This window comes from Sminthopsis crassicaudata, chromosome 6 (assembly GCF_048593235.1).
Source record: "Sminthopsis crassicaudata isolate SCR6 chromosome 6, ASM4859323v1, whole genome shotgun sequence".
Lineage (NCBI taxonomy): Eukaryota > Metazoa > Chordata > Mammalia > Dasyuromorphia > Dasyuridae > Sminthopsis > Sminthopsis crassicaudata.
This window is the reverse complement of record NC_133622.1, coordinates 155029479-155050899: the sequence shown is the minus strand read 5'-3', so window position 1 is coordinate 155050899 and position 21421 is coordinate 155029479. Positions and strand designations below refer to the sequence as shown.

Here is a 21421-nt window from a genome sequence, read left to right as displayed (position 1 = left end):
AGTACCTGAAGACAACTCTCATTTAACTGGCTTAATTAAAGAGACGCTTTGAACCTTCGGAAGGAAAAAGAAAGAACTCCCCGCCCCCCACCTCCATTTCTAACATCAAAGCGGACTAGTCGGGGCTCTAACTTTGTACTAAAGTAGCGGTAACTACGTTTTTGTTGGCTTCTCTCCAGAGAAAGATGAGAAAGAAACGAATTTTGAGACTCGCTGTCTGCGGAAAGAAAAGCGTGAAATCCAGAGACCTAGGAAAGAATCTACGACCAGGGCAAAATAACCTGAGCCCTAACCTCTTCTTCCTCCTCTTTACGCAAGAAAATCAGAAAGGGGGGGGGGGAGGAGAGAGAGAGAGAGAGAGAGAGAGAGAGAGAGAGAGAGAGAGAGAGAGAGAGAGAGAGAGAGAGAGAGAGAGAGAGAGAGAGAGAGAGAGAGAGAGAGCGCCACAGACAGGCATAGAGAGAGACAGAGACACACAGAAAGAGACCTAGAGAGAAAAACCATTCAAGGAAGAGAGATTCCCTTTTCCCCTTTTTGTAAGGTTGCCCCCTCCCCCTGCACCGCTGGGCCCTTCGTAGCTTGGGGTGGACGCAGCAGTCTGGGTTTTTCTTTCCTCTCCTCCTGGGAGTTTCGGGATCGGCTCCATCAGGCTTGTCCAAAGAGGGTCTGCAGCCCCTCCTCCGCCGACCTCAGCCCTCCGTCCGACCCCTGAGGAGCCCCGAGCGCTTAGGGCCCCTCGGATTCTGGACTCCACGCTACCCTGTGAGCCTGTGGGTCCGGCCTCCGCGCTCAGCTGTGGGATGTTAGCTGTGGGGCCTATGGAGGGCACCCGGCAGAGCGCGTTCCTGCTGAGCAGCCCGCCCTTGGCTGCCCTGCACAGCATGGCCGAGATGAAGACCCCGCTGTACCCGGCCGCCTACCCACCGCTCCCGACGGGCCCCCCGGCGTCCTCTTCTCCATCTTCCTCCTCGTCATCGTCGTCCTCCTCGCCCTCCCCACCCTTGGGTGTCCATAACCCCGCTGGCCTCAAACCCCCGACCTCAGGGGGACTCTCCTCTCTGGGCAGCCCCCCACAGCAGCTCTCGGCTGCCACACCGCACGGCATCAACGACATACTGAGCCGGCCTTCCATGCCCCTGACCTCCGGGGCCTCCCTGCCCTCTGCCTCGCCCTCCGGCTCCTCCTCTTCTTCTTCCTCCTCTGCCTCCTCTTCTGCCTCCTCTGCCTCCTCCTCCTCTTCCTCCTCCTCGGCTGCAGCCGCCGCAGCCGCCGCCGCCGCCGCCGCAGCCGCCTCTTCTCCGGCTGGGCTCCTGGCCGGCCTGCCTCGCTTCAGTAGCCTCAGCCCCCCGCCGCCTCCTCCTGGCCTCTACTTCAGCCCCAGTGCCGCCGCAGTGGCAGCTGTTGGCAGGTACCCCAAGCCCCTGGCGGAGCTTCCTGGACGGACCCCCATCTTCTGGCCCGGGGTGATGCAGAGTCCTCCTTGGAGAGATGCCCGACTTGCTTGCACCCCTCGTGAGTATTACTTCCCTATATTTTGCTTCCTTACCGCATACACGCACTGTATTTAAAAAAAATTCTTTCCCACATCCATGCTTCAATTCTCTCATCCTCCCCACATTCCGGGTTGTGGCGTTGCGTCTCCCACAGTTTGGCCCGAAGTTTAGGCTAGGGATTGGAATGGGAAGAGGGGCAGGGGGCGGGGGCGGTGAGGAAGGGTTGAAACAAGGCTCCCAACTTTCCGAGCCGCGGTCGTTACTTAGGGCCCGGTCACCTTTGCCTGGAGGTAAATCTCTGGAAGCAGGTGCGTGATTAGGAGTAGTAGAAAAGGCGAGGGCAGGGAGGCGGGGGACGGGAAAGGCGGGGGTAGTGGTGACTTGGGAAAACACTGGCCATAGGTAGAGCACGATTTTCGGCTGCGTTTAGTCCTATAACCTACGGATCTGTTCCTCTCCGGGCTGTTCGAGTCCTGCCTGGTTAGGGACACAACTTGGGTGGGCAGGGAGGGGAAGACCGGTCAACCCTTAGTCAGAGGCCGCCTTCGCCTGTGGTTCTGCTGGCGGCTTTAAGGACTCCTCCCAATCCCCTTCTTGGAAGGCCCTTGGTGGGAGGTGGGGGTGGGGGTGGGCAGGGGACTGAACTGCAAAAGAGTTCACTAAGTTGGACTGCAGCGAAGGCCCCCGAGAGGAATGTGTTTATTTGCATGTAAACCACGGTGTCATTTTATTCTTCCTTCACCTCCCCGCCCCCTCTCTCGCCTTGGGTAAATTTGGCCACCAGCGAACCCATTGTTGACCTACTAGCCACTCTGAGAGGAAGGCAATAATGGTTAAATCGAGGACAGCCCTTTGGTTCTAATGTTTCCCCTCTCCAGTCAGCCACTTAGGACATTGAACAGCTCTTACTTCTGCTCTGTTCACTTCTCCAGACTGCAAGCGCTGTTCTGTACATTCGGTCGCACGCTTCTTCTTTTTCCCTCCCTTCTTCTCCCTTCTGGTTCTCATCCAAATCGGTTAATCCTTACCTTCATTAAAGGGAGAGTAAATCCCCAACTTTCTAACACAGGAATGGGGAGAAGGATGAAGAGGAAGGAGAGAATAACTAGGAGAAACAAGAGAAAGAAAAAGCCTAGTTCCCAAGGATTCCCTTGGAAAAAACTGTCTCCTGTCTCCCACCATCTCCCTCAAACATCACATTTTACTCCTCCCTCCTTTCTCTCTCCCCCCCCCCATCAGGGTGGCTTTTCAAATGCTTTTTGTATCCTCAGTGAATGAAGTCTCTTCCCCCCCCCCCCCCATTTTGCTTTATTTTTATTTTGATTGCGTCGCCCACGTTATTTAATTCTCAAGTGTTCCCGGTTCTTTTTGTGAGACTGAATACTTGTAGGTTACAAGAGCTCAGGAGATAATGCTTTAGAAAAAGGAAGCAGACTTGGAAGTAGATATATAGGATGAAGAGAAGTATGAAGGGAGGTCCTTCTCATACCGGCAATTTGATCTTTTTAAAGACGCTATTAACAAAACCAAAACAAACAGTGTAGAAAAGTGAAGTTCTTTGGATGATTTAGTACGTAGAAATAATAGACGTATAGGTTGAAAGGATCTCGGAAATCACCTGATATAAGAGTTTTTAGAACTTCTTTAATTTTTTTTTGATACCTGAATTTCAATATAAATGGTTTTCTTTGAAATACTATGTATTTTACTATATTCATTGAAAAAAACACCATTATTTTAAAAATGTTTCCATAGGCTTTATCTGGGAGCCATGAAACAAAAAAGAATGCCTGATCCAGTTAAAGCAAAAGAGGCCCATTGAGATTCAGTGATTTGTCCAACATCACAGGCTAGCAAGTGGCAAAGGTGATCCAAGAATATGCTTCCATACCCCTCATTTATGACTTTTCCCACAATACAACATTTATTTGCAATGAAAACACATCACCCCACTAATTTCCATTCATTTTCCAGGATAAATTGAAGGCAGGAAAATCTGTATAATGAAATATTAGAAAGGCTTTGGGCCACAACTTCTTGTTAATTGACTGTATCTTTTCCAATTTGGCCCAGACAAATTTTCCATAATGAGGAACAATCTTTGCCCTTGTTCAATTTCATTTGCTTGTGAGTGGGTGACAAATATTATAAAAATAAAGCACATAAAAGCATTTAATAGAAACATATTGTTCCATAATCACTATTGGTGACTCTATTAGGGAATTTTCTCGGTGACAGAACAAGGTTTATTTTCCCAGGAGAAAAAAATGTTTTTTGTTTTGTTTTGTTTTTGAAAGTTCAGTCATATTTTGAATGAACTATTTAATCTCCTGTCTTCATCCTTTCCCATCCATTACGTCAGATCAAAGTTCAATTTTGCTGGACAAAGATGGAAAGAGGAAGCATACGAGACCTACGTTCTCAGGACAGCAGATTTTCGCTCTGGAAAAGACTTTTGAACAAACGAAATACTTGGCGGGACCCGAAAGAGCTAGACTGGCTTATTCTCTGGGGATGACGGAGAGTCAAGTCAAGGTGAGCTTCTGAAGTCGAACTTTACAAGAAGGTTGTGGCCTTGAGCATGAAAGAGAGTGTAGTAAAAGAAGGGAAAATTAGCAAACAAGCAAGCAAATAAACAAAAAACCCTCCAAAAAAATAAACCAAGTCACCATCACCAGCAGCAGCAGCAGCAGCAGCAACAATAAAACTATCTGCATATGGAAGTTACAAAACAGCTGTCCTTAAAACAATTGATCAAAAATAACCCAAGCCATCTCTTTAAAATAAGGTTAATCTGGATAGAAATGGACATCCCATAAAGGCATGACCAAAATATCTGTACTGTTTATTTTTAGATAGCTCCTTTTTATTTCCTCCATAAAGCTTTCTGGTATTTTTGATGGTCAGGCATCTTGTGCCTTGTATAAGCTTGTTCTTTCCAGGATTTTATTCTTGGAACACACATTGCAGTGTGTGCAGAGCCATAATTTTAACAATAATGAGTATTGTGTATATGTATGTTTACCACAAGACATGCATATTTATTATGAGCAATGAAAGTAATATGAAACACTGAAACAATATCGAGTTTAGAGAGAAAAGGTTAGTAGTTGGGGAAAATTATTTTCAATCTAGAGGAATCAAGCTCATCTTTGTGGGTTATAAGCTCTGTATTATCTTCCTTATACTATTTTTAAAATGCAAACTGAGCTTAACTGTTTTCAAAAAGAGTAATTCTCTTATTCCTCTGCTTCAAATGGCTCTCTTTTCCAGTTATTTCAGTTTTTGAAATGGGGGAGGGAAGAGAAAGAGAGTGCACATTGTACAGAGTATTTATTGTGGGTACTAGATTTCAAGTTTATTTTCCTTTGCACTCCCTTTATGGTCTGTTCTGTTTCCTTTTGGAGAGGGGTGTTTATGCCGAGCCTTGCCAAGATGCTCCGTTTTAATTGATTCTGTCACCTATTCCCTAAATTAAAGCCCAAACATCATTAATATTAGCTAATGTTACCATTCAATAGTGCTTTAAAAAAAATCAACAAACAGATTTAGAAACTAATTTTAAATAGCACTTTGCATATCAGTCCAGGCTACTTTCTACTTCAAAATGTATTTTTACACTTCGAGGTTGGTTTACCTCCATACCACAGTTGCCTAGAGATCCTCATTTGTCACTGTAAATCCATCTAAATAGCCAGGAGTGAATTATTGTCACCAATACAATGAAAATCACAGCCCCTCTCCTCACAATTCTGCTCCTTGGAATAAAATACATAACGGATGGGAAAACATAAAGAGAGGCCAATTCACAGGACCCACTATAATTTATTGCATATTGCTGATGGCTCAGATTAAAATATATTCATCCAGGATTGTGTCATGTATTTGGTGGAAAAATTCTTTCTAGGCATTGAACATCTTTAGGTTTGGCTTTTTTTTTTTGTTGTTGTTGTTCTTTCATTTTTCTTCTTTTTTTCTTTTTTTTTTTTTTTTTTTTTTTTTTTTTTTTTTTTTTTTTTTTTTGTTCAACAATATCAAAATGAGTTGATAGGATAAGTTTTTTGAAAAAAAAAATAGGTAATTTCAAAACAAGCCTTAAGCAACCAATCTCATAATTAATTTTAAAAATTAGAAGTAAATCTACATTACAAAAAAGGCTACAGGTTTTTTTTTTTTTGGGGGGGGAGAGAGTGCCCTCAACTTCTTTGATTGTTCTGAGAAATGAATAAATTGGCTTGTTTATGTAGGTACTTTGGGGATTTAACAGAAGCTCTTATTTTGCATTTTAGGATAGCTACCAAAGGGACAAATTCTGGGGAATGGGAGGAAGGGGAGGAGAGTAATTTACATAGTCTTTGGATGAGTACTCAGTTCTGCGATTAGACAAATTAAAAAGCCTCATGTCTAAAAGGGAGAGAAGTAAAATTGTAGTGAACTATCTAAGAATTTCCTATTCCCTCCAATACGAACTTTGGAGGATATTTTGAGATTCCTTCAAATAAGAAAATAAAAATAAAGACATATATAACAATAATTAAAAAGAAAAAATGTTGGAGGGAATGTAGGAAGAAAAAAATCACTAAATTAGAAAGGGGATTCAGCATCTCTCTGTCTCTCTTAACACATATTTTTTCAAGTCACCTAATTTTAGTTTTACTCTTCTGAGCAATCACACGGTGACAGGATCAACAACTGTGCATTTCTTAGCCTTGACTACTGCTGTAAGTTTGCAATTGATGACTCCAAAGAACAGGGACAGACTGTCGGGCAAAATGAGTTAGCTTTCTAGAGGAGGGGGTGGCTGAATGTCAATGGGTGACACTGTGAGTGACAAACTGCACTGGAAACCTTAATATTCGCTCTGATTTCTCTCTCTTTCTTTTTTTCTCTCTCTCTCTGTCCTCTTGCCACCGTTTTCTCCCGCTTTTCTCCGCCGGCTTATCTGCTGTCTGCTGTCAAACTTCGGACGAATCCTCTTCCTGTTCCTCCCTCCTGCTCCCGGTCCCGCAGGTTTGGTTTCAGAACCGTCGGACCAAGTGGAGGAAGAAACACGCGGCCGAAATGGCCACAGCCAAGAAGAAGCAGGACTCCGAAACCGAACGGCTCAAGGGGGCCTCGGAGAACGAGGAGGAAGACGACGATTACAACAAGCCTCTGGATCCCAATTCCGACGACGAGAAAATCACTCAGTTGCTGAAGAAACACAAGTCCAGCAGCAGCAGCCTGCTCGTGCACACGTCAGAGAACGAAAACTCCTCTTAAAGCTGCCATTTGGGCAGTCCAGAGCATCCCACGCCGCTCCGCCCCAAACCACCCCATCCCCTCATCTGACCCCAGCCCGGCCCAATCTCATCCTGTCCCGTCCCTACTGGTGAAAGTGCCAGTCCCCGGTGCACTCACCGCACGCCCAACGCACACGATCACCCATGAACCCACAACTGCTCCCACAGCCATCCAGCCACTTCGGCCGGGGTGGAGCTAGCCTGGCCCGCTAGCGAAAGAGCGGAGAGGATGGGACCCGGCCCAGCGTTCTCGCTTTGCCGGTTCTCCGCCTCAGGACACCCCCAGGTCCTCACCCTCCCCACCCCTCCCAAGAGCACTGAGGACTCAATCCCGGTTAAGGGAGGACATTTGCTATTTTCTGAGATGTATATGTATATTTTTCTAAACCCTATAAGTGACGGGAAGAGACTCGGAGACATCCAAACACGCAAAGCAAATAAACGAATACACCGAACCAAGCCCCCTCCCCCCGCCCCGACCCCCGGTCACCCTCTGGACCGTTATCTCCCACCCTGCGGCTCCCCGCCCCCGCGTCTTACCCTAGAGCTCTTACTACTGTTTTCCTCCCCGGCAAGCAGGGAGGGAGTGGGAGAAGGAATTGTTGTGATTGTAGAGGAGCCACCTGCAGCGCCTAGGCCCTTCTTCTGGGACCACCGAGTCGCGCCAGCTGCAGGCCTGGATGGGAAGAGGGACCGGTTCTCAGCCACAAACTGCAGTTGGAACTAAGTAACGTGTTGAAGGCTCTTTGTAAATAAATCGTGAGTCACACTGACTAGAAGTTCATTTTCCTGCGAATATTTAAAATGTAAAGCATCTTTTTTTTTTGTATAAAAATATAGTTCTACCCGCCCCCTTTGAAATTAATGTTCCCCTTGAGTTTTGAAAGTGTTTTAAGATATAGCAAAGAGAAGCGTCTTTTCTCCCCTCCTTTTTGCTTTTCTCCTTTTTTTGTTTGATGACTGCCTTTAAAGTTTCTCCTACCCTTATCATTTTCCCGTCCCCTTTTGATGTGTGCTGTATTCTTTGTTTCTGTCCGCCTGTCTGTCTCTGTTTCTGTCTCTGTCTCTTTGAGATTAGGTCTCCTTATCTCGCCCAGCCTGGAAGCTCCGGGATCACTCCTGGCTAGATTCCACAGCTGATCCCCATAGAAGTTTTGACCTTGGTTTACACCTGGGCCGGGTACTCCCTTCTCAGGCAGCTCCCAGGTCCCGGTGCCGGACTTACTTCGGACACGTACCCACTTTTAACCCTCCTGTAGCTCCGAATTCTTGAGCCCAAGCGTGTCACCAAGCTCAGCCTCCCCTTAGCAGGGTAACAGGCGTGCATCAACCATGCCTGCCAAGGTTCCCAATCGAAGGACATTAGTTTATGAGCTGGAGCTCCGCTCCAGCTGAGGCCTGCTCAGTCTCTGCTGGGCCACAGCCCTGCCACTCTCATTCTATCCTGAAATCAGACTTTGGTTTGTTGCTATTTATTAGTTATAATAAAAGGGGTTTGGGGAAGGACAGCATAAAATAGCTTGTGTTTTAATTTCATTCCTTTCCGATAAATGCGTGTTAAGGTAGATGTTGGGAAGTGTTGCAAGCACTCTCAATCGGAAATATAAGAATCCATTTAGTTGCTGTAATTGAATTTGAAGTGTGTTTTTGTATCATAAAGAATACTAGAGAATATGTAAATTGTTTCCTTTTAAGCTAATAATCATGGTATATTAGCATCTTTAACCTTTATTAATTTATATAAAAATTCGGTTTGTAAAGAGAAGAAAACCTTTGCTAAACCAGTTCAATGTAATGCACTTTCTGTTTTAAAAGGATAAATCAATTAAAACCAGTTCGAAGTCGTCTGTTGCCTCTAATGAAAGGAGGGGTACAGATCATATGATCTCATCAGAGATCTCAAATAATAAAGCTTACTGAAAGAAAAAAAAATACCATTTCAGATCGGTTTCTTGAGGGGATTCCCAAGGGTTCTTTAATTTTTGTGGTAATGGTGAAGCCACATTTCCAGGATATGTGGATTAGTGAGATTAAAGCAACCCACCCCCGTCCGTCAGGTTCCTTTGAAAGACTCCGAATGGTATCTTATGCCTGCGATGTCTAATTTTTCTCCGATTGCTTTCTCTTCTCTCCCCTCCCCCCCTTTCCCGAGGGTGTCCCAGGAGGACTCCGGGAAGTACTCATTTCCATATATCTAAGATAGAACGCTCAGTCAAACACCGAGTCAGAGGAGCGGGCAGCAAGGCCCCGGAGCGGCAGGGGCTGTGGCATCTCTGCCTGGGTTTAACATTTTCCTAACTGAAAGATGAGTGAGGCAGACTGATTTCAGTCAATTTGCGAGTCGGGGATGGGACGAACAGAGACTTATTAAAGAAACGTACCTTGACACGAAGCAAGTTCGGATATCATTTAGGCATCTTTTTGTCTGATTTGTTTTAAACGAACGATAAGAGAAAATGAAATTCATTTATCTTAAGTTTTTAAAGCCAGTGAACTGTAGAAAGGGGGAAAAAAAAGGGGGAAACAGAAGATTAAAAAAATAGGTTTTCCTAGCAAACTTTTCAAAATATAGAAAGCACTGTTCGTTTACATTTTTTGGTCTCCTCCAGGAAAGAAAATAGTAAATAAAAAAAATGGAAATGGATGGCAAAAAATATTGTACAACCTATTTATTCTGTACATCAGAGGGAAAGAATACTGGTTTCCCTGACCCCTTCAGATATTTCCTGGAGACTTAGACTTTCCAAACTATAAACTAGATTAAGCATCCTCTAGCGAAGAGGTTGTGAGATGTGTTTCTGTGTTTGTATAATTTAGAGATAATTGTTTTGAAGGAGATTTCATTTCTTTCTAGTGCTACTTTCTAGTGAATCAAGATTCATGCTATTCCATCCAAATACTAAGTGCAACTTAATCCTCTTCTTCTGGATTTTGAGACAGAGATAGAGAACATAAACATATTATTATGAAGCCACTTCCATCCTTCTCACAAAATAGATCCTAATTTTACTAATATATTTAAAATTAATCCATTGTGAAAAAAATCATCAAATTTTTCCTAACCCCAAACTCCACTAACAAAATGATTAAAATGGCAATAATAAGAATACATAAACCAATCTAAAATATGATTCGTACACTGAAAAAAATATTTTAAAAGTGGAATAAAGAAATTAAGCTGACTTTTGTAAAAACAAAACAAAACAAAACAAAACAAAACAAACCATCTTATTCATCTTAAAACAAAAGCAAAACTTGCCTCTTAAATCTCCCAGATACTTAACATATCCGGAACTTCAGCAACTTTAACTGAGACCATCTGCCATCAGTGTGTGACCTGATGGCCAGGATTATAATACTTCAGTCTTGTATAGAGAAGTGAAAGGGAGGTGGGGAAAAGGATAGTAGATAGATAACCCAGTGTGAGATGTGTATCTGTGAATTAGATTAGGTTAGCGCTATCAGAACAATTTGCTTTGTGTTTTCTCCTCCAGCTGATGGTCTCAGTTACTTTATAGTTAATTTACTCTGGGGAGAGGCCCAGTCACCAGTTGCAATTGCCATAAAATTGGAATGGTGGGGGTGGGATATGAAGGAGTCTCAGTGAATTTGATTTGGTTTTGTCAGGTGTATTTAGGGAGAAAAAAACCTAGCTTATTAATATAAATCTATAAGATGGCCAAGAATCAAATTTTTCTCTTCTAAAATCAGTTTCAAGGGAGACCTCTCTGGATAAGAGAGGGGCAATTTCAGAAATAAAGGTGATCCTTAAAGCAAAATATCAGTAAGAGGTAAACATTTTTTTTCAAAGAAAATAAATTAGATTTTGGAAGGAGAATAAGAATCTATAGTCATTGGGACCCAGAATTTTAATTAATATCTGTTATAAACTTTATATATATATATATATATATATATATATAATATATATATATATATATATATAATATTCTTATCAGTGTTATCTGCCTTCCATTTGAAGTTAAAATGTCACTGATTTAAAAAAAAAAAAAAAAGAATCACTTGAAATATGTAATCGCTGTTAAAAACAAGCAAACAACCCACAATACAAGTCTTGCTGGGGAGTGTTGGGGGAACAAAAAAAGAAAAAAACCCACAAATGTTTGTGTTGAGGGAGAGATGGGTCATTGGTTTAGTTAGATTCCTGGGTGTGTGTGTGGGGAGGGGGGGAGGCAGGAGAGACGAGAATGGATGAGTTAGGAATGAAGACATAAGGCAAAATAAGTGCGGCCTCTCCAAATATCTCTCAAGGTCATCCAGAATGATTTTGAATACAAGAATAAACCTAATCTCCGAGCTCAATTCCGTTCCCAGTGGAGGCTTCGTTTCAGGTAAGGAGCATGCTCACTCCCTCAGAGTTTCAGCTCCTTTCCGAAAATTCTATATCTCGGTTGATGGTTTTCAGAACCTCTGAACAACGGGGTTTGTCTTTGCTTTGGTAATGCGAGGGGAAGCAGTCAAAGAGGCGTGTTTTCGCCGATCTCTGGAGGTGAAAGAGAGAGGAGACAGGATCTTCTCTTCCTTCTTCAGTCTTGCAGCGCATCAGTGACTAAAAGGGTTTGGAAAATCTTTTCTAGGTCAGAAGGGCTTGAGTGTAGCAATTTAGGGAGATGAGCTGTTCATTGAGTCTGTCTGTAGTTTCCACCATCACCACCATCATCATTATCATCTACTTGACCACCACCTGAATAATAATCGTCATATATTCCCTTTTCCATCCTCCTCTTCGTCATTAGCTTCTTTGCCGCTTCACATGTGCACACTCAAACAAGTTTATTAGAGGTCAGTGAAATTCTGCTTAGGAACTCCTATCAGTCAGCAGTTTAGGAAAGACTAACTCCTTTGGTAAATCATTGACAATGGGACTGTGTAATAATACCAGAGATAAGTAGCAAATTGACTCTATAACTTCTATTTTAGGTTAATCCGAACAGCTTTGTCTAACACAAGCATTCTTCCAGGCTCTCCTCCGCCCCTTCCCCCAGCCATTCAAACTTTGATTGAAATTCAGTTAGTGCGTGAGGTGCTTCCGCTCCCCACCCCCCTATCCCCATTAGAAAGTGTGTATTTTCTCCTCCGGAAGTCTGTAATCTTCACTGAAATGTATATTCTTTAGAGTTCGGCTCTTTCCGAATTGTAGTGAATGCTACACTATATAAATTCTCCTCTCCCTAATGAAAAACTTGGAGAGGAAAGTTGGGGTCCTCAAAAGATAGAAAGTTCTCTTGAGTTTTAAGCTAAGTGGGTTTCTTCGCTACTGCAAAGAGAGGCTGAGACAGTTTCCAGCACACACACTCTCTGTCTGTGTCTGTCTCTCTCTGTCTCTCTCTGTCTCTCTCTGTCTCTCTCTCTCCGTCTCTCTCTCTCTCTCTCTCTCTCTCTCTCTCTCTCTCTCTCTCACTCTCTCTCTCTCTCTCTCTCTATCTCTCTCTCTCTCTCTAACTCTTTCCTTTTTGATCCCAAGGAGACAGCCTTTCCTCAAAGTGCAAGCAAGTTTTGAGACCTGGTCTAGAGATGTCTTTCGGAATCTACATTCTGGCTGTTAAAAGCTAGCAGACTTACCAAGGACACCCACCCTGCGCTGTTGCTACTTCAGAGTTTTAAGAGCCAGCAAGATATAAATCAGAAAGGGAGAGATTGACGGTAGGGTATTATTTCAAGAGAAGTCTCCATTCTCAGCACTGTGGACAGATTTGGGAGGAAGAATTTTACAACCAGTGAAGAACTACCCTCCCACTCAAGTTACTGGCTATACAGGCAAAATCAAGCGTAAAGTTGGGGATTATCTGGTGAATCTGATTACTGTAGAAACCTGATCTGCATAATTTAAGGGTGTGTGTGTGTGTGTGTGTGTGTGTGATTCTGTTTTTTTAGTCGAAGAGAAAGGTTTTATTTAGGGAAAGGGTAGAGAACAGCTTCTGAAATGATGAACAATACTCTTATTTACTGCGCTGCGCAAGTTTATAACTGTGTTATTGCTTGAAATGATTTTTCTCCCAGAGTGAAAAGAGAGCGAGGGGCTTTGGGGAAGGCAGTCAACCAGCGAATTTCCGAAGATATTTAACCAAATCGCATTCAAAACTTGAAAAAGAGGTCTATTGACTCCCTCTCCTCTATTCATACCACAGTCATCTTCCCTCTCCACATTCCCTTCTCTTGTAAACAAAGAAAAAAAAGCTAAACAAAACCAAAGGACAGAAAGACTGATAGACATTACTTACAACACTCTATACCTATAATCCTTCCCCTCTTTGAGGAAAAGAGTTCACTTCCCTATCTCCTCTCCAGTTAGAGACTGATTACCATAAACACAGAGGATTAGGCTGCCTATTTTTTTTCTTTTGTTGTTGTTGTTTTCTTTTATATTGTTGTCATAATTGCTGTATATGTGTTTTCCCTAGTTCTGCTTATTTCACCCTGTATGTGTTCATGTCAATTTTAAAATATTTTCCTGAATTTCCGATAGTCTACTCACAGGACAATATTTCATATATTTATAGAGACAGCATGGCCTAGAGATAGTGAATCAATGTCAGGATGACCTGAGTTAAAGTTTGGCCTCTGACACATACACGCTGCATGATCCTGGGAAAGTCACAATTTCTGAGTCCCAGGAACCTTTCATGTTACATGTTGCCCATGCCGATTTGAATTAGTTGATGTGATTTCCTCACTGGGTGAAGAATCATCATCATTCCTAAACCAGGGAAATCATAAGTACATACTAAAAATAAATCAAAACCTTACAATTTGTTTAGTTATACCTCAACTGATGGGCACTCACCTTGCCTCCAGTTTCTTACCATCACACACACACAAAAAAACCCAGTGTTAAAACTATTTGGTGTATTTCCTCTGCCATTGATTTTCTTAGGGGAGGGAGAAGGAGGTACCTGCCTAGCAGTAGAATTTCTGGGTTAAAGAATGATCCAATCACCCCTCATAATTCCAAGGTATTTTTCAGAATGATTAGAGTAATGAATTCATAGTTCTATCAACTAAGCACCCATTTGCCTGTCATCCCCCACCTCTTCCAACAATGACAATATCTGTCTCTTGTCATCTTTGTCCATGTGGTGTGTGAGGTGAAATCTCAGAGATATAAAAAATGTACATTTCTCTTAATGGGTGGGTGTCAGTAGTTTGAAATTCTTCTTTTTAAGAACTGTTCTCAAAATTTGATTTGGGATGCTTTTAATTTGAGTTGAGAAATTTGTCCATAACTTCAAGGCTTGGCGCAGGGAGATCCTGTATCAGATCACTCCTTAATCTGGTACTGCATGTGACCCAAGACAAAACTCCTCTAAAGAGATCAGATTTGTTTATGTAAAATGAGCATGTATTGAGACCTAAAGATTATGAATGGATTTAGAACATAAATTCTAGAACTGGAATATACCTTGGAGGCTGGAAGAGGGAAAAGAGAAACTGAGGATGAAGAACATCCCCTTTCTTAAAGCTGAACTACTTCATTGGATAAAGGTAAGTAGGATTAAAGGTAGAATTCTAGATAAGGCTTTTTCACGTCTAATTAAAGAAGGTATTTGGAAAACTAGAGTATTCACAATATGAGGTAACATGCACATTAAATGGAAGAAAATGCTGTATTAGTGTATTCAAAATTTCATGTTTGTCAATGACTGAAATATATTTCCTAAGTATTCTAAAGCCCCATCTCCTTCTTGAAGCTAAATGTTGATCATCCCACATTGCATAATATGCAGTTATTATTTGTTAATATGTAGAATATGGAATGATATATGTACTGTATTTATATGTTCAATTTCTAATGAGTTTCAAAGAAAGACACAGAGAGACAGGATGATAAAGAGAGAGAGAGACAGAGAGAGAGAGAGAAAGAGAGGGAGAGAGAGGCACAGAGACAGAGACTGAGACAAAAAAATACAAGGACAGAGATGGAGATGGAGACACAGATACAGCTATACACAGCAACAGAGAGAGTGATTTCAGATTAGGAACTAGGAACAGGTAAAGCATTGGAAGCATAAATGGGAAGATAACCTTTTCCAAAGAGCTGTGTTAGGAAAGGAGGAAAGAATGAGGAGGAAGATACCAGCAAAGGATGCTTTTAGGTTCTAGGCTTATGAGGAAGGAAGGGAATAAAGGAGGGGAGAAAGCCACAAGAAGAAAATCATCCTATAAGTCAAAAGAGTCAACTGTTAATTAAGTGGAAAGATCTTAGTGGTTTATCTTTGCCAGGACAGCATGTTCATAACATGCTAATTGAGATAGATGGACATTATTCCTCTTTTCTCATCATTTTTCCCATTCTCCTTTCTGATGTGTCTTTAACACCAAGGAAAGCAAGAGAAGAGAAAACACCTATGGAGAGAATTGGGAAACATGATCAGAAATAGTGAGTTATCTCTTCTGGTCAACTTCTGTCCTTCTGGTGCAGCCATTATTAGGGCAAAATGTCTACTGGACAACTTCTGGCCATTAGGAGACAACTAGAAGGTTTCTAGATTTAGTGTTGCAGGACTTTGATCAAGAAAAAAGGACATATGAAGGAAGAAGGGAAATAAGTTATCTATGGTTACTGGTTTTCTGGACCTCAGGAAGGGTTAGACACAGTGTCACTGAAAGAATTATTGAAACAACATATGCCAACATAGGGAGCCATTTTTGAGAAGTGAGAAAGGTGATGACCTTGTTATTGCTGGAATAATTTACAACAAAATATGAAAAAAACAAGAAGTAGAAATTAATATCATATGGTGGATTTGAACAGGCTATAACATGTAAACAATGAGGAAGTATAAAGAACTATTAGTAATACATTACCAAAAAATTATAGGCTAGGTAATATTCCATATTTTTAAAATTTTCTTGTAATATCTCTATATCTAGGTGATGTATCCATTTTGGCCTTATATTGCTAAATGTTGTAAGATTGGTCTTTGCCCAGTTTCTGCTGTACTGCTTCACTAGGAAGAGAGGGAATTGGCAAGAATGAGTGAGGGAAATCCCAGGTGGGGTATGTCACTGTTACCTTCTCAGTGTTACCAGAAAGGGAGGAAGGCATCCAATAAGTAGGGTGGATCAGCTATAAAAAGGATATTTGAGTATATGAATGGATCACATGGATCAAGAGGCTGGCTTTCAACTATGGGATTTGCAAGTCAATATTATTAAACTAGAAGGAACTAAGTAGCAAGGAAGGTAGACTGCTGGGTCTGGAGTCAAGGAGACCTGAGTTCAAATCTAGACTCAGACATCGATTAGCTGTGTGACTCTGGGCAAGTCATTTAAGCTCTGTCTGACTCAGTTACTCCTCTATGAAATAAGGTAGAGAAGGAAATGGCCAACCATTCCACTGTCTTTGGCAAGAAAATGGGGTCACAAAGAGTCCCACATGTTTGAATGTCAATGACTGAATAACAACAAATATTAAGTTAGAGACTGGAAGAGACTTTTAAATATCTTTTCCTCCAACTTCCTCATTCTCCAGATGAGGACTAGAGAGAGAAAGTAACCTTTCCAAGATCACACAGGCAAGGTTCAAATTCAGTGTTCTTTCTACTACTGCTGTCAATGGACATCTCTGGGCTCCATTTCCCATTGAATGAAGCTGTGAATACTTGCCCTATCCATCTTAAAGAGTTGTTTCCATAACAAGGTCAAAAGCAGAATGTACAGGAATAGTTTTGTAAACTAATATGTCATAACAAAGAAAGAAATGAAAGACTTAGGAATCAAAGGATTTTATACCCAGAAGAAGCCACACAAATCTTTTTTTTATCCAACTCTTTCCTGTTAAATGTGGCAAATGAGATCCAGAATGGGAAAGGGACTTGGCCAAAGTCACATAGGTAGGGGCTGACAAAATTGGGATTCACATTCAGGATTCCAATACTAAATGAAATATTTCTTTATACTGTGCCATTACTGAAAGAATCCAGATAGAATCCAGATTAGCTGGTGATTTGAGGTTTTGAATGTATTATATTTATGCATAGAAACCAAGAGAAATACTTTACTATGGACATATGCTTAGATACAAGTAGCATCCCAGGGTGCTTTTTAGTTTTTAAACTATCTTTAAGAATAGACTAGATTATTTATCTGTCATTCCTGCATGAAGGAAGGGGGAGGGGATAGATGACTCAGAAATCTATCATATCTTTGGCCTTACAAGTAACTAGCCCTTAGATAGCTGCAAACAGATAAACCCAGTGTATATAAGAAAGGGATGTGAGCAATAAAAAATGGTTTTTTAATGGTTGAAATGGGAGAAAAAAAATTAGGATATTGTTACAAATTTATTATTTGAGCTATAAAACAGTTAATTTAAAAGAAAAAAGTTAGTATAATTGCTATTTGTAATAATGCACATCACTCTCCTGAGCACAACCGTTTTATTATGTATGTAATGGAATGCATAGCAAGCACTCTCTAAGCATTTAAAACAAAAACAGAATAGCCTGTTGGGAGTTTTCTGATCTCCACCAGACTCCATCTAAAGACCTACAAACCCTAAATTCAAAGCTTCATTCTGGAAAATCTATTTGCAATATTTTTTTTCTTCAAAAAATTTAGACTCTGAGGTTTTTCCACATACCCAGAAAATTAACAAAAATGACAACCAAAATAGAATAATTTTTTAGAAGGGCTTTGGGGAAAATTGGCACACTAGAACATTCTTAGTGGAAATATGAATTGGTCCCATTCTGGAAAACAATTTGGAAGTTTGTCCCCCTCCCCCACTAAACTGTGGGACTCAACTCTTTGACTCAACAAAACTGGTATAAGGCCTTTACTCTGAAGAGATCAAAGAAAGAGAAAGAAGGACATGTATGCACAACAATAACTAGAGCGGCTTTTCCTCCCTCCCTCCCTCCCTTTTTTCCTTAGTCCCTCTTTCCCTCCTCTTCCTTTCCTTTCCTTTCCTTTCCTTTCCTTTCCTTTCCTTTCCTTTCCTTTCTTTCCTTCCTTTCCTTTCCTTTCCTTTCCTTTCCTTTCCTTTCCTTTCCTTTCCTTTCCTTTCCTTTCCTTTCCTTTCCTTTCCTTTCTTTCCTTTCCTTTCCTTTCCTTCCTTCCTTTCCTTTCCTTTCCTTTCCTTTCCTTTCCTTTCCTTTCCTTTCCTTTCCTTTCCTTCCTTTTCCTTTCCTTTCCTTTCCTTTCCTTTCCTTTCCTTTCCTTTCCTTTCCTTTCCTTTCCTTTCCTTTCCTTTCCTTTCCTTTCCTTTCCTTTCCTTTCCTTCCTTTCCTTTCCTTTCCTTTCCTTTCCTTTCCTTTCCTTTCCTTTCCTTTCCTTTCCTTCCTTCCTTCCTTCCTTCCTTCCTTCCTTCCTTCCTTCCTTCCTTCCTTCCTTCCTTCCTGCCTGCCTGCCTTCCTTCCTTCCTTCCTTTTTTCCTTCCTTCCTCCCTTCCTTCCTTCCTTCTTTCCCCCCTTTCTTTCTTTTTAAGTGACTAAGAACTGGAAACTATATAGGTGCCCATCAATTGAGGAATAAATATGAATAATTATTTCTATATGCAAAAACCAAGAAAAGATGATTACACATAAAGCTGTGAATCTGTATTATGATCAGCTTACTTTTCTTGTAAAGTATATCCAAATGTTACCACATCATCATGATTTCCATCAGAATTTCCTTCTAATAAATAAATAAGTAAATAAGAGCAATAATAAAACATAATAGGTAACACAAACCTAAAATCCATTTCAACATGTTATTTTCAAAGTTGTCCTGTCTGATATATGAGGATCGACATATGGTTATAATATAATATTATTGTGCCATAAGAAATTATGACAGAGATAGCTTCACACAGGCCTGCAAGACTTATATAAATTAATAGAGAATGAAATTATTAGAATCTAGAAAACCAATTACACAATAATAATATTGTAAAGACAAACAACTTTGAAAGACCTAAGAACTCTGATCAATGTAATTAGCAGCCATAATTTTATGAAACCTATGATAAAATAATTTAGCTATTTCCTGTTAGAGAGGTGATGGCCTTAAGATGCAGAATGAGGCATATATTTTGGAATATGGCCAATGTATGTATTTGTTATGTTTGATTATGTACATCTGATCGAAAGGTTTTATTTTATTTTTTTTTGTCCTGGGGATGAATGGGAGGAATAAAAGGAAAGGCAGGGTTCCTGAAGGGGCTACCAAAATGGAAAAAAAGAAATAGTTAAAAAAGAGAGAATCAGCCAAGTCTTCAAAAGTACACAGAAGAAAATAGAATGAAGGTCAGTAGACAAGACAGACAAGCAAGATAACTTTGAAAATAACATATCAAAATGATCACTTTTTGGCTTATTTGGGCTAAGATCATGTGAACATATTTTAAAAGAAAGGCATGCTACTCATAACAGCTTTGCATCTTCATATGAAATTAGTTTTAAAAAATTTATTTTGTAAATGAAATGCTTATCTTGTTTTGTGTTAATAAAATTAAGAAGGAAAACACACCACAAAATGGAAGAATGGAAACAATCAAAATTTTTGTGGGTTCCTGTTCTAGTTTTCTCTCTCCCTCATTCACTTTTAGTTTTGGAAGAAAAGTTTGAGTAAGACAGAGTAGGGGACTTTTCTCAGTGTTCTAGATCTAGAACTGGAAAGGACTTCAGAAGCCACTGGTTTTTACCCTCTTCATTTAGCCAGGGAAGTTAAAACACTTGCCTGAAGTCATATAAGGAGCCAAATGTCAAGGACAGCATATGAAAGCAGGTCCTTTGACTCTAGAGCTCTTTTCATTAATTATCTCCTCTGAGCTACCATGCAAAGAACTAATTTCTGAAGTGTGTGTGTGTGTATGTGTGTGTGTGTGTGTGTGTGTGTGTGTGTGTGTGTGTGTGTGTGTGTGTGAGAGAGAGAGAGAGAGAGAGAGAGAGAGAGAGAGAGAGAGAGAGAGAGAGAGAGAGAGAGAGAGAGAGAGAAACAGACTCAATACATCTAAGATTGTTCAGTTTGCCCCATTTTTTGTGACCTCATTTTGGGGTTTTCTTGGCAGAGATACTGAAATGGTTTGCCATTTCCTCCCCCAACTCATTTTACAGATGAGAAACTGAGATTAACAGAGTTAAGTGACTACCCAGAATTATACAGTCAGTGAATGTCTGAAGTCAGATTTGAACTCAGGAAGATGTGTTTTCTGGACTTCCAGTTTAGTACTCTATCCACTGTGTCATTAACAATTTCCTTCTATTCCTGCTCTAGCTGGAATCTAGTCTATCAGTAAATTAGTGTTTATTAAGCACCTACTATGTGTCAAGCACAGTGCTAAGTCCTAGATTCACTTTCCTTTTTTGCTCTTCTTGATCTCTCCCCCCCTTTCTTGATAACCACAAGTTCACAGTATGATTAAAAGATTCCACAAAGTACATATTTTCTAACCTCCTTCAATGAATGTAAACCTCTTGTATTTTTAGTTGAAAAATCCAGACTGTCTATCCTGAGAGGATTTGATGTTAATTCAGGAGGATAGGCAAGTGCTGAAGAAATTAGAAACATTTCTAGGCTGTCTATTTCTTTGTTGTAATACTCATTGACGTGGGGACTTTCTTCAAACTACTTCAACCTGCTTGAGTTTTGTTGGGTCTTCCTGCCCAAGATTTCAATAGAAAGTATACCAAACATACTGGGAATTTCTTTTTTTATTGTATTTCCCCCCTCCAAATTGATTTGGGTGGTGGTGAAGCTTGAGCTATAGTTCCTTCATGAAACATTCAAACTGAAATGTTGTTCTTCTTAGAATCTTCTTAGTATTCTGTTTGTACCCTACTATGGCATGGTTGCATTCTAATTTATTTTAATTTTTTTTCCTGTGGGCATGCTCTCTTAGGTTCTTTGATAGCAATGACTGAGTTGCTTTTCATCTTTGTGTCTCTATGAGCATCTAGCCAGTGCCTTGTGGATGGTATGTAGTCAATTAATGTTTGTGGAAAAAAAAGTTTGAAAATTATAGGCATATGTAATGCTCTAAAGTTTTAAATATGCCACCAAAATACATTACACACTTCTTAGAAGAAAAAAATTCCATTTCATCATTAACTCTTTTTTTTTTTTTTTTTAAATTTTTGCTGAGGCAATTGGGTCACACAGCTAGGGAGTGTTAAGTGTCTGAGGTCAGATTTGAACTCAGGTCCTCCTGACTTCAGGGCTGGTGCTATCATTAACTCTTTTATGTGAAGCAATTCATTTCTGGAAATTTATTTTTGATTCATTTAGTTTCCCCTTTCAAAATCACAAGACTCTCTTGTCCTAGCCTGAAGGCTAAGGAAACTCAAGAAATGGGAAAATAAAAAAGATTTGTGTTCTACTACTAGAGGTAAATTTTTTGCTTCGTGGTTTTGGAAATTGGGTCCCAGTGAAATGGCATTTGATTAGGGATTGAGGAAATTTGTTATTGTACTTAAAGACCAATTGATTTGCCCTGGGAAACTCTACCTCCTTTGACTTAGTGTTTTCCCCGTCTTAGCATAATTTCCCCCCTTTTCCTACTCATTTTATTTTCTGTGAGAAGTTTCCTGGAGGCAGCAATCTTGCTGAAGGAGTCACAATGCTATTGGCCCCAACTTTCATTAGGGGAAGAAATCAAAGGGCCAAATAAAGTTAGCAGAATTTCATGAGAAAATTGTCTTC

General features: G+C 40.7%; 1 protein-coding gene across 1 annotated transcript; it reads left to right on the top strand.

Annotated features, from left to right (window-relative positions):
* The first annotated feature begins 670 nt into the window (after nucleotides 1–670).
* NKX6-1 (NK6 homeobox 1) lies at nucleotides 671–8202 on the top strand. Its single transcript, XM_074274111.1, has 3 exons — nucleotides 671–1512; nucleotides 3856–4028; nucleotides 6504–8202. The coding sequence occupies exons 1-3, from the start codon at nucleotides 801–803 to the stop codon at nucleotides 6753–6755; spliced, it is 1137 nt and encodes a 378-aa protein (XP_074130212.1). The 5' UTR covers nucleotides 671–800; the 3' UTR covers nucleotides 6756–8202.
* Nucleotides 8203–21421: the final 13219 nt, after the last annotated feature.

Excerpts from the sequence above, each read along its gene's own strand:
- NKX6-1 (XM_074274111.1), top strand. The coding sequence starts at position 801 with ATGTTAGCTGTGGGGCCTATGGAGGGCACCCGGCAGAGCGCGTTCCTG. Across the intron at positions 1,513-3,855 it reads CCGACTTGCTTGCACCCCTC|ATCAAAGTTCAATTTTGCTG; the intron begins GTGAGTATTACT and ends CCATTACGTCAG. Across the intron at positions 4,029-6,503 it reads TGACGGAGAGTCAAGTCAAG|GTTTGGTTTCAGAACCGTCG; the intron begins GTGAGCTTCTGA and ends CCGGTCCCGCAG.